Below are 14,124 nucleotides of genomic sequence, written 5' to 3' on the forward strand. Positions count from 1 at the left end.
AAATTTTTTATCTAACACACGATACAACGTGTTGTGATTCATGAAACACGAGATGGAATAGAGATGACAGAATACTTTTTGTTTAACACATTAGAATACATACATTTAAATTGGCCCGAGGCTATTAGACGGGCTCTCAACCAATCACATGTTCGCATGTGTCCAAGAATTTCATTCCGCGCCTAGATCGGATCAAACCAGTGAAGGTCTTACAAAATGTGCAAACCAAAGAGCGGACAAGGCATAAGAATATATAGAATAGACATATTTATACTATGCTGAATGTTCTAGCAGTATTACATCTCAGGCTACTCAATTCATGCCGTGATCCCACTAATATTTCTTTCTAAACTTTGTTGCCGTTAACCCAAAGCTTGTTTCGGGCATCACCATCGTAAAGAACGGCGTTTTCCGTGATTTCGATGAAACACTTAGTAACACCGTCGCTCGTCAGCTGGGTATGACTTTCCCATAGCACAATCCCACCATAGTGTGATAAAATGACAAGGTTACAATTCAATTGTATTCTCAGACGGCAGTGCTCTTTTGGTCCATCAAAATTTATATATGTCTGCCAGATGGGATCCGGACTATTGATCTCTCTAAAAGCCGCGTTGCAGTCGTTCCTCATTTCGAATATGTACTTATTTTGGTAGTTTAAGGAAAACCCCGGAGGCATATACTGTCGAATAGCCAGATGGTTCGCCGGAGTTGTGGGTAAAGAAGAATTACTCATCATACTCCTAACCATTTCCATTAGAGTACGATTTCGCCTTTCTGCAACACCATTTTGCTGTGGTGTTCCTGGCATAGTGTATTGAGCACATATGCCATTAGTTTGAAGGAATTTAGCAAATGGACCTGGACATTGTCCAGATTCATTATAAGTTCCATAATATTCACCCCCTCTATCAGATCTGATAATTTTCACTTTTCTGTCTAATTGTCTCTCAACCTCGGTTATATACACCTTTAAGGCATCTATAGCTTGAGATTTTTGATGCAATAAATAGACATACCCATAACGTGAAAAATCATCAATAAAGGTGATAAAGTATTTCTCTCCACCAAAAGATAGAACATCAAAAGGTCTAATTAATATTATCTTCAGAAAAAGATTAGCGTGCATTTAATTATTTTAAGAAAATAAGTGATTTACTTTTAAAAGGGTAGAATACAAATTTTAGAGAACTGAATTCTGAGTTCCCAACTAACCGCAGTTGAATTTGAACCATTTAATATGAAGATACCTGTTGGCCATGCCATCTTAACTTACTTTATTGAATGGTTTCTTCGAAATGATTTGATTGACAGCTAATATGTTCAAAGAAAAATTAAGTAATTATCCAATTTTAGTCGTCATTTCACAAAAAAAAATAAAAGAAAAAGAAAAAACGATTCTGATATTGACAACCAAGATTGGACATATATAACATATATGAGTGGTTAATTTATAAATTTTTATTTTAGAAATAAAGCTGAATTATTGATTATTGTATAAAAGAAAATTGTCCGCAAGTAGATCAAATGGTCTAGATTACAAAGCAAAAATGAATATAAAGAGTACGACGAAAAGCTACAAGAACTCATCAAGCATCGGAGAATGCAACTGAAAGCATATGCTATTGCCGAAGGGTCGCCGAGGCCAGCATGGGACAAACACCTACACAGATCACCTCAAGGCTGATCGACCAGCTGCCACTTTTAAATGTGCAACCCAACTTCCCAGAAAGAAGGTCAATCGTCTCTCAGGCAAAATAGCAGGCCCGAACAAGCTAAGTCGCCGACCCAATGTAAAGATGTCAAACACAGAAAACATTTCAAAGACCTATTGATTGGAAGGCTTAGACAAGCGTAAAGATGTCAATGTAAGTTATGGATGTGAAAACATTTCAATATCAATTACAGACACAGAAAGACGTCGGTTTCATTTAGAATTATGAAAAAGTGCCAAAGAGGGTGATGTTAATTTGTAAAGTCCCTAATAAAGAAAGGATAAATTTATGAGAATAATAATGACATGTAATGCCCTAATTGAGATGGGAGTAAGTGTGTAATTTTATTAAATGTCTTCTATGATTATAAAGAGAGATCATTTAATAAATAAAAATACAAACCATTCTCTCTAAATTGTTCACCCCGTACTCGGCACTTTAGTCTCTCTTTTTGTTGCCCCGACCCCTCCCATGTTGTGTTTAGAGAGTCGTAAAGGTTGGTTTCGCCCGTGATTACTTGAGCTTCTTTATTAAAAAATCAATTCAAGCTCGATTGATACTAGGACCAGTGAGCCCATTAATAAATATTTGATTTAATAAAATAAATAAGCCTTATTTAAGCATGTTCACGAGCTCTTGAGGTAAACAATAAAGAAGTTGTATGAAATACAAATTTTTTTAGGACTAAAAATAAAACTTCAAATGATATTGTCTTTGAATGATCCCTAATAGCATACTATATAAGTTCAGTTACAAAGTCATACCGCTCTCTCTAAGAGGAGAAAGTTAGATTATAGAGTAAAAATCTAATAACAAATGCCTAAAGAAATGCCCAAGACTAATAATCGGGTCACAAAAGTTGTTAGTGGTAATTGATAATGATCTTGCCTAATCAGTGAAAATCTTTAGAGGGCAGCATTGATTTCTTATTGTCGATGTCAACTCTTATGGTTGACAGTGATTTTTTGTTGGTCGATGACGACCTCGAAAGGTTGGCCATCAACCCTAATGGTCGGCGATGATCTCGGGTGACCAATGACAACAACCAGGACTTCAAGCTTTAATAATCAACTCACTCACTTATTCCCCCTCCGCCTAAATGAATATGAAGGTTCATTTATAATGTTTTGAGAGGGATATTTTGGTCTTTGCTGCCTAAATTTTCAAATCATTTTATCATATGGTTCATGTTTATTTATTTGATTATATATCATTTCTTTAGCATTTAAGTGCCTTAATGATCTCATAATTGAATAATCTCAGGCTTGTCAGATTTTTTTCTCGTCGAAAATGGTCGAATTGACTATAGGTATTTGTTCAAAAGCTAGAAGAATTATCGATATTCATTTTATATGTTGGCAGGCAACATGCAAAACTAAGTTTCAAATCAGTATTCTAAAATATATGGATAATTATATTTCATTTTTTTTAATAATGCTTAATATTTCTCTAAATCTTAGACACTAATTGTTATAGCCTTTGACATGCATTGAAACATTTTTTTTATGAGTACGAGTGTGTTGGATTGACTTATTTTCTCATGAATGAAATCCTCATATTGATGATTAAATGAAATAAAATACAAAACCTTATTTTTTAAAGTAAATACATGAAAATAAGAAATGTTTTTATGAAAATATAAAAAATGATACCTCTATGAAGGTTATATTATGAGCAGATAATTGAATTAGGCTGATATGAAACCCCTCTTTTTTTAATGTTGAAAATCAATGATTTGAGGATGCTAATACTCCAAAGTAAACAACAATTCTAGAATGCCAGCAACTCAAAAAACAAAAAAAATAAAAAATAAAAAATAAAAAATAAAAAATAAAAACTAATACATATATATTTTTTATTTCATTTCAAAATATGCTTCGATAAGTACTGTTCCATAAAATATTACAATAAGATTACCAATCTATTGACTAATTACACTAATTAATTTAATACAAGATATTAAGTAATGTAGTATGCTATCGTTTAAATGACCTTGCCCATAAGATCAAGCAATTGAAAAGAAACTTCACCGAACGATGACAAGGAAAATTCTTTGTGGTGTAAAAGGTGGAGGCGGACTTCAAGATGATGCCATCGTGAATAAGGCAGTTGTCATTTTTATTAAATCCATCTTTTAGAGGATGGTCAGATATTGACACAACAAACAACACATTTCAAAATTTTCATAAAAGAAGGGTGCATTTGGGTTGTGGTGTGGTGGCACATCACTGTTTTTTCTGTTTAACAAAACTGAGTTTTGTCTTCTTTTTCAAAAAACTGCAACTAAAAGTTACGTTTTCCTATCAGATCTGGCTACTTATAGTGACTGTCAAAAAGTTGCAGTCTGACATTTACATGCATGTCACTCAAATCTTTAGTATTATATAAAAAATATCTATTATGTACTTTAAAAAAGTTAAATACACGTTTTTTCTTAATTACTCCAAAGTGTTAAGAACATAAATATAAATGTTTAGGTATTAGATATAAAAATAGATATAAATTATGTGATATATATGTATTTTTTGTAATATGTAATAATGTTGAACCCTCTTTAATTTTATGTTGGATTTTTTTTTTATGTCTAACATATATTATCCTCTTTAGGTAATGAAGAATATGGTTTCAGATCTTGAGCTAGAGGAATGTAAAACAAAGTTTGCAAATATTAAATATCTTCTAGGTGAGTATATACAGATGTGTAATGCTAGTGCAAAATAAATATCAACCTTTAGAGAACAACTAAGAGAGTGTAAGACTAAATTATTCACTATGACGATTTTTCAAGAGCTAAATAATACTAGGGAAGAACTAATGAAAACAAGAGCTAATCTAAATCAGAATACTAACATTCTAAGGGCTTTTAGGGCGAAGATGTTGGCCCTTGAAGATAAGAACAAAATATATCAAATATTTCCATATATCACTTAAAAGAGTAAGAGATATTCCAAACAACTACTAGGTCGTGACTCTAAATTTACACCAATACCAAGCTTATTAAATTGCAGAGACAGATGATAGAAAGCAAATTCTTTTACAAATCACTAAAAAAGTAAGAGATATTAAGACTGCTTGAGAAGTTATTCAATCTAGAGTTAGGGTGGCGAATTGCCATAACAAGAACAGATCTGAGAAGTTAAGAGAATTTGAAGATAAGTACAACTAAGTCATTCTAAAAACAAGAAGATAGAAAATTATGATTTGCTAAAATCCGTGGCCACCGGCCTCAGGAGGATCTCCCTCATTTTTAATGCAACTCTCGCGAATTACTACTAGTTTACAGTTAAACTCAAAAGCTCAATTTAGTTAATTCAATCTACACTTGATGTTATATGTGACTCGACACCTAACATTTCTCTGCCAAAAATATTTTCAAGATAATCAACAAGTTCATCTATTGATGGCCAAAAGAAACCCACCAGTCATTTTACCAAATAAAAAAATCAAGCTTCTTCAAAACAGCATCAAACAAATATAGAATTAATATAAAACTGAAAAAAACTTTCCAGTTGATAGAAATTTTTTTATAATGCTCTTTCAAAGTAACAACACGCTATAATTTCTTTTGTCGAACATACGATACGACGTGCTGAAGCAGCTTTACATGTCAAGACTGCTCAATTCATGCCGGGATCCCGACTAAACTTTGTTGCCGTTAACCCAAAGCTTGTTGCGGGCAGCACCATCGTAGAGGGTGGCGTTTTCTGTGATTTCGATGAAACAATGAGTAGCACCGTCGCTTGTCAGCTGGGTCTGACTTTCCCAGAGCACAATCCCACCATACTCTGATAAAATGACAATGTTACAATTTATTCGTATTTTCAGATGACAGCGCTCTTTTGGTCCATCAAAATTTATATATGTCTGCCAGATGGGATCCGGACTATTGACCTCTCTAAAAGCTGCGTTGCAGTCGTTCCGCATTTCGAATATGTACTGATTTTGGTAGTTTAAGGAAAACCCCGGAGGCATATACTGTCGAATAACCAGATGGTTCGCCGGAGTTGTGGATGGAAGGCTCGTCAATATTAAGCCCGCAGTCATGAGGAGGAGGAGGAGGACGTTGGAGGAGGAGGCCATGTTAGCTGGGCTTGGAGACCTGCTACTACTTTCGTGTGGGCCTTATTTATACTAAAAATTTTCCGAATGAGGCCAAAGAAGAAACAATTAAAGACAGTTGTATATATGTTTGTTAAATAATTAGGCTGACAATTGTTACTTATGTGATTCCACTTGTTATAAATAGGTTTCATTTGGCGAAATATTATTTCGATTTAGTTAAATTAATATACATCAAATTTTAAGTATTTGATAACTAATATTATCGCCGGCATGCAAATTAATATTCTGGATTGTTTGGTTGAATTTTTTGCCTTTTTTAATTGCAAGTTAATAAACTGATAAAAATGAGTTTTTTTTTCTTCTTTTTTTAGTTATCAACCATAAAAATGAGCCAATAACTTGGCAAATTTAGAGATTGATTTAATTAGTTTGTTTAGTTATTATTATTTATTATTATTTTCAGAAAATAAGTTCATGAAATTAATAATAATTTAAGAAAATAAATAAATGATTTGCTTTTAAAAATATAGAGTATAAATTTTATAGAACAAGATTCTGAGTTCCAAACTCACCACAGTTGAATTTGAACCGTTTAATATGAAGGCAACACTTGGCCACACCATCTTGACTTATTTTATTGAATAACTTTTCCCAAATAATTAGAAAGACAGAATCTTTTCAAAGAAAAATTAAGCAATTATCCAATTATAGTTTTCATTTGACCCCCAAAAAAAAAAAAAGATTCTTATTTTGACAACCTAAAAAAATGGACTTGCATGGGCCATTTATTTTAGGAAAGAAGCTAACTTTATTATTTATTGTATAAAAGTAAATTGTCTGCAAGTATCTCGAGGATGGCAAATGGTCTAGATTAGAAAGAAAAAAACGAAGATCAACAATATTATGAGAAGCTACAAGAACTAATGAAACTGATCAACTGAATATCGAGAGTCGACTGAAGAACGATCAATGGACTGAAAATATATGTTATTACCAAAGAGCCGCTCTGGCCAGCAAGGGACAAACACCTACACCGATCATCCCAAGGCTGACCGACCGGCTGTCACTCTTAGAGGCGCAACACAGCTTCCCAAAACGAGGTCAATTGGTACCGAGGCAAAACAACCGACCCAACCGAATTAAGTCGACCAACCCAAAGACCTGCCTGTTGGAGGCTAAGACATGCGTAAAGATGTCAATGTGAGTTATGAATGTAAAAATATTTCAATATCAATTATAAATACAGAAAAATGTCAGTTTCAATTATAGACACCTAAATCTTAGGTACTGATTGTTATAGCCTTGATATGCATTGACATTTTTTTTTTTTTTTTTGAGTATGAGTTTGCTGGATTGACTATTTTTTCTCATGAATGAAATCCTCATATTGATGATTAACTGAAATAAAATACAAAACCTGATTTTTTTAAGTAAATACTTGAAAATAAGGATTCCTTTTATGATAATATAAAAAATGATACCTCTACGAAGATTATAATTATGTGCTAATAATTGACTTGGCTGATATGAAGCCCTCTTTCTTAATGTTGATATTCGGTAATTTGAGGATGCAAATACTCCAAAAGTATACGCCAATTGTAGGATGCTAAAAACTTAACTACATTTTTTTTTTATTTCATTTCTTAATGTAGTCTGATAAGTACTGTTTATAGAATATAAGTGATAAAATATTACAATAAGATAACCAATCTATTGAATAATTACTCTAATTAATCTTACAAGATATTAAGTAATATAGTGTCCTATCATTACTCACTCCTTTAAAATGACCTTGTGCATAAGATCGAGCAATTGAAAAGAAACTTGGGCGAACGTTAACAAGGAAAGTTCTTTGTTGTGTAAAAGGTGTAGGCAAATATCAAGTTGAGCCACCGTGGATAAAAAAATTATAGTCTTTATTAAATCCATCATTCAGAGGATGGATTGTCATATATTGAAACAACAAACAATACATTTCATTTTGATAGAAGAAATATGTGCTTGGTTGGCGGTGCAATGCCGCATCGCGGTTTCTCCAATTTGGCAAAACAGAGTTTTGTCAGCATTTTCAAATAACTGCAGCTGAAAGTTGCATTTTCTTTCAAAACTTGACTACCTAGTGGTTGTCAAAAAAATAATATCTGACTTTTAAAAATTTTTTTTTTTTTTGTAATAACCACTACAGTTTTTTTAACTGCAAGTTCTTCTTCAACAACTTCACAACTGTTTTATCAAAAAACTACAGTTGCCACAAACATACCAAAACTCTTTGGCCAGCCGAACTATAACATCACAGAAAAATAACAAAATCAAGAAAACTAAGCAGCACCATTTCTGATTGTAAGGATCCATCTAAGATGGTGTTATGCAACATAAATTTAATAGGATTTACATCCGATTTTAATGTCAATCCATCCAAATGCAAAAAAAAAAAAAAAAAAAAAAAAAAAGAAGTGAAATAAATTCGGCAATTGACTCAAATTCGACATCACTAAATCTGATTTTTAGGTAAATTTAACTTATTTAGTGCCAAAAAAAAAATCTTGATAAAACGTCAAACATAAAAAATAAATTTAAATGAATTTACATTAAATCATACAAAACAATTTCTTGAAATTAAAAGCAACGAATTTCATGAATTCGAATTAATCGGATTTAGGGGTTGTCTAGTTGTAACCCGTATTTAAATAAGATTTAGTAAATCCATTAAATCCAAATTTATCTAATCCAAATGGATTTATCCAATCCAAATGCTTTTAAATGCAGAATATTTTCTGCTTTAGTTATGATTAAATTCAGACAAATCCATTCAACGTGTTTGGCCTATTAGTGTCAAATATGCAGCATGTTTTTCTTCCTAAGCCAAAAACTGGACCCCACACATGCAACAAGATCAACGATGCCTCACTACAATCTTCAGAAAAGTGTTAATGAAAATGAATGAATGTTTATCGAAGATGAAATCTTAAAAATTTTGGACGACGATGAGACGGTGTGATGCGAATCTTGGATAGAACGAAATATGGTGTCTACAGTGGTTAGTGTCGCCAGAAGACAGAAATTTTGATCAGAGCAACAAACTCAATGAAAACCACAGATAGATCGGTGGTCTGGAAGGATTTTGGTAAAGCTTGAAATAGTGGGAGAAGCAAGAACATTGGGAAGACTGGGGAGCTCGAGACGGTGAAAGCTGCTGTAAGAAGTGAGGAGGAAATCCAGAGTCTACAGACGTTATAACTCTCCCTCACAGCCTATGTGACTTACTATAGTTAGGCGACCCAAAACTCCCGCAACTCTCAATTCCAATATACAAATATGTGACCAACTATGGCTACGCGACCCACAACTCATGTAGCTCTTAACTCCAATGTACATAACCTCGGAACATTATCCCGACTCTTGCAATCCCGACTCCAATAACTAACATATGTTATTGCATTTCCTCGGTATGTGTAACAAACTATAGCCTGTACGGTTCACAGCTCTGTCAACTGAGATCTCTATTGCCTGCAAACATTGTCACAATTCATGCAGTGCATAACTCTAGCCTACAAAATTTTTCACTGCTCGTGCAACTTCTTAATACGGTCTTTATGACCAACTGACACTCATGTAACAAGCCTCCACGACCCACATGACCAACAACAACCCTAAATTTCAACTAAGACATCCACGACAAGCTAACTTTACAACCGTCATATACAAGATTCACGACAAATTACTAACTTCACAACAAACTACAATGACATTCACCGCTCGCAATGATTTTTATTGCTGAAATCTTACTGTACATTAACGTTGCAATTCTATCTTCTCAAACTCAAAAGAAAAATGAACATGTGTACTCACAATTACACATAAATTATTTCAACTGGGCCACACATATAGATTTTTTTTAGAGGTCTTCACATAAAAATTGAGAGGTCTCCTCCTAACTTCCTTTTTACTTAGAGTATGAGTTTATTTCATACAACACAATATCGTTAAATAATGACTCTACTGTGGTGTACATTCGGACACGTATCAATATCCAATGCCAGCATTTAGAAATTATAAGACAACAAACACCAAACAGCAATATCCAATCCCATCATTTAAAAGTTATAATTATCTTATAATGACTGGAACTCTCACCACACTCTCTTGCTCAAATTCCTTCACGAAAAAGAAGAGAAACATAAAAGTCATGAACGTAACTAGCGAAACATCTAAAACGTTAAAACCCTATTTCTATTTTTTTCCCCCATTGAGTCAATGGAGCCATAAATAGCTTATTAAATATTTTGGCTCATTTTCTCTTTTATGACTTTATTATTCTTTATTTTTGTCATTCCACGAAAAAAATAAAAATATTATTAAAAAAATAAATATAAAAATAATAAAAGAAAACACACTCCCAGGTTAAGGGCAACCAAGCAAAGCTCCAGCCCACCGGAGTACTTTGCATAAACTACCCGTCCTCTCCATTTCCCTGCTTCACCGCCACAACCCTAAAGCCTTAAACGAGCGCCAAAATGTCCGCCGCCTATTTCATCTCGCATCCACCAAACATCGCGAAGTTTCCCGTCCATCACCGTACCTTCCATTCCTCCTCCTCACCCTCGTTCCTCTCCTTCCATCTCACCTCAAATGCAGCAACTACAGCACTAACTCTAAGCCCGCGCGCCGTTCTCTCCCAAACCTCCTCCCACACTTCACCGCTCTCAACTACTTCCGGCGCTTCCAGCGGCTGCTTCACGAAATCTCCGGAGGGTTACTTAAACTGCGATGGCGTCCGCGTGCAGGACATAATGGAGGCGGTCGAGCGTCGCCCCTTCTATCTCTACAGCAAAGATCAGATCACTCGGAACTTCGAAGCGTATCGAGAGGCTCTTGAAGGCTTGGGATCGATCATTGGGTATGCCGTCAAGGCGAATAATAATCTCAAGGTTCTTGAGCACCTACGGGAGCTGGGTTGTGGAGCGGTGCTTGTCAGTGCGAACGAGCTCCGACTCGCACTTCGTGCTGGCTTTGATCCTACTAGGTTAATAGTTTTGATTTTTTTTAACGAAGTTTTTCAATGTTTCTCAGACTTTGGATTGGTTGCTTGCATGGAACTCCCTTTAAGTTATACGATTTGAAGAAAGGAGAGTAATTTATTTCATTTCAAAGCAAGGATAGCCAAACCTGGCCTCATTTTAGGTTTTCTGAAGATTTAGACAGCACTACTAATATCCTTTTTGATTGGAAGTAGGATTCAGTAAACCAGAATTATTAAATTTTATACAATCAGGATTTAAGAGGATTTGGTGCAGTAAATTATATGGTCGAACTTTTTGGTTGTCCAATCCGGCCAAATCCTTGGGTTTTGGATGATTGCAAGTTATATGAATTTATCAAATCCTTGGGTTTTGGATGATTGCAAGTTATATGGATTTATAGAGATTTAGTCGATGATGCTGAAATGATTCACTTGTCTTACCAATATATGATAATCCATTGTTTGAGCTAAGATTTATCAAATCCTGCTAAATTTAGGATTTAGTTTGAACTTAAGATGTGTTTTAGATAATTATCTACAAGACCAAACTACAATGTGTTTTAGATAATTATCTCAGATAATAATAGCTCATGGATGAGAATCTTATTGATATATTAATGATTCATTTGCTTTCTCGGTATTTGAAGGAATATATTGGCCGACAAGTTCCCCTATTTAATATAAGGAATCAAATAGGGTTTATATTACGCTGGGTTCGGGAAAAGCTTCCTATAGGGGCAAGCCCCTATAGTTAATTACATCTTAGATAACTGAAGTTACCTAAGAATACTCTCGATAGAAATCAAGGAAAAATTATCTTCAAGGAATTTAAATGGTAAGGACATCTCAAAGATATCGAACTAAGAAGTGTGAAAGGGGATTGGTTCAAATTTGGAACATTTTATTTTGGAGTCCAAAGGAGGAAATACTAGAGGATGTCACAGATCCGAAGGAAAACTTTGGCAACTTCCTTAAGCTGTCTTTGTACAATATTCACATGGTCATTTTCATATTCATTATCCATTTTTCTTTGCTAGTTATTATTATTTTTTTAATGCATTATCATCTTGATGGAAGCGAGGCACTTTATCAATTATATTTGGTTATGCCAATCAGTTGCTCAAAACTTCAAAAACATGCATCTTTGAATGCATGCAGTAGTTTTCATTACAAATCCTCCCGTTCTTTCCCTTGTTTGTTTGAATATAGTTGTTAATTAATATTACTAAATTGTTAAGATAAATCACAAAAGTTGAACTTAGGAAGGGTTCTTCAGCTCCTTAACTTTTTAACTACCCTAATTAATTATCTCTTAAATGGTTAACAAGCAAACGAAAGTGTGCCTACGGAGGCTATCATATCATCTAGTAACCAATGAATGCCCTTTTCCCATTGATTTATATTTTTACTGATTTTCATCTTATCTATGATGAGATTGAATTGTTGTTTGATTTCTTTTCAAACTTATGGTTCTTTAGAAGAGTTTCATTACTTGTTGCTAGTTGTCTAACTGTGTGTTATTTTTATTTGGATCAATTCTATACATTCAATTTGCTAAACTTGATATATAAATGTCATTTGATTTTTAAACAGCAGTTTAATTGGAGAATTGTATAAATTAAGCCACCTTTTGTGCTAAACTGTTGGATTATGCTGGCAATGTAATAAATATGTTTTTGAATGACTTCTACGTTTTCTTTTGGATGCTAATCATTTACTGTTTGGTTAATTATCTTACATGTCATTTCTTCATGTGCGATAATGAGACCTTGTCTTTTTGTTTGTATGATTTAATACTTTTTTGTGGTCAAACTTGATTTCCTATACTCCTTTTCTTTTCATTAGGTGCATCCATATGTAGCGACAGGCAACAAGAATTCAAAGTTTGGTATTAGAAATGAGAGGCTGCAATGGTTCCTAGACACTATAAAGTCTTATCCAAATGAACTAAAACTTGTTGGGGCTCATTGCCATTTGGGATCCACCATTACAAAAGTAAGCACACTTTGCTCATCCAAAATATTTTTGATATTCCTTTTTCTCCTATCTATAACAGTGTTTTATGGAACTGAAATTGTGTAACATGTAATTCTGACAGAAACATTAAATTTGATAGTTTTCCATTTTTGTTGACTTTACCACTATAACCATTTTTTAATCAAATTTGTTTCCTTATTTTCTTCCTTTTTACCAGCTGCCTATTGCTCTCACTTATTAATAAAATCTCTATTTTTTCCAAACAAAACCAATAGATTAGTAATAATCAAAAGAAGTTACAAAAGTTAATGGCAAAAAATGGCCCTGAAGAAGAGACATGTTGCAAAACAGTTTAAAAGTATTAAGAGACCATAAAGACCTATAAGTAAGTTCTCTTGGAAAAAATAAAGAGTATAGGCCAAAAAATTGATGCATTCCAATATGAGGTAGAAGTTCCAGTAGCATTATCCAAATCTTCAAAATGTGAATGATCTGGATTTGGCCAATCAGAGCTCTCCTAACCAGTACAGTTCAGTGAACAAAAGTGCCTTTCTGCCTCACAATACCTCAGCCAGGCACACCAACTGTAATAGACATTCATTTGCTTCCAATATGATATCTTCGATCACTAGATAGATCCAAAATACCAACTCTCTTTCTTAAGCCTGCAATTAAATATACCATATATAAGCAATTCTATTAGACAGAAGAAACTGCACCAGTTCATTGAAATGTTGTTCTTGGTTAGCTTAGAGGCCAGAATGGGCCCTATCTGCGTAAAAATATTAGAATTAGTAAAGCCCTTTGCAGGTAGCACAATAATTTATCTAAGTATTACATTATAAGAAGAACCACCCAGAAAGAAAATTCAACAGCATTAAAGGAACCATCCAAAAGCATAAGGATCAACCATTGATACATTAATATTTACTACCACCAATTTATTGAATTATTAGCTAAGCATCCACCCCAATCCAAAATTTTGTAACGTTTTGGCCAACACACAGCTGGAGATTTTCACATCCGAATGAATATGCTGCACATATCCATCAATATTCAATTTAAAAATATCCTCTAGGGGATTGTTTTAATAAACAGGTTTACCCAGAGTATGAAGAGAGAAATTTTGAAACTCAATATCAAAAGCATAAGCAACATGGGGATAACCTTTACGAAGTTTTTGAAGTTAGAGTTTTGCATTGAATAGGCACTTAACCTTTTGAATCTTATAGTGGTTCATTTTATTACCTACATGTTTAGCATCATTTTTCTACAACTAAAGAAACCAGAAGATGAACATTGGAATGACAATGTTGATATGATCATTGGTCTTGCCATTCTTTCAAGATG

The 14,124-nt window shown here is 33.7% G+C and overlaps 2 protein-coding genes across 2 annotated transcripts in view; one reads left to right on the top strand and one right to left on the bottom strand.

Moving 5' to 3' along the window:
• Positions 1-5,354: 5,354 nt before the first annotated feature.
• LOC110026106 lies at positions 5,355-5,795 on the bottom strand. Its single transcript, XM_020726903.1, has one exon. The coding sequence runs from the start codon at positions 5,793-5,795 to the stop codon at positions 5,355-5,357; it is 441 nt and encodes a 146-aa protein (XP_020582562.1).
• Positions 5,796-10,194: 4,399 nt separating this feature from the next.
• The window catches only part of LOC110026104 (diaminopimelate decarboxylase 1, chloroplastic-like), a gene marked incomplete at its 3' end in the record, with an annotated part of 8,932 nt that continues 5,002 nt past the window's right edge, over positions 10,195-14,124 (top strand). The window contains 1 exon segment of the mRNA XM_020726901.1: positions 10,195-10,800. Coding sequence (XP_020582560.1) covers positions 10,292-10,800 — 509 coding nt within the window.

The sequence above is a fragment of the Phalaenopsis equestris genome, unplaced genomic scaffold (assembly GCF_001263595.1).
Source record: "Phalaenopsis equestris unplaced genomic scaffold, ASM126359v1 Scaffold000351, whole genome shotgun sequence".
Lineage (NCBI taxonomy): Eukaryota > Viridiplantae > Streptophyta > Magnoliopsida > Asparagales > Orchidaceae > Phalaenopsis > Phalaenopsis equestris.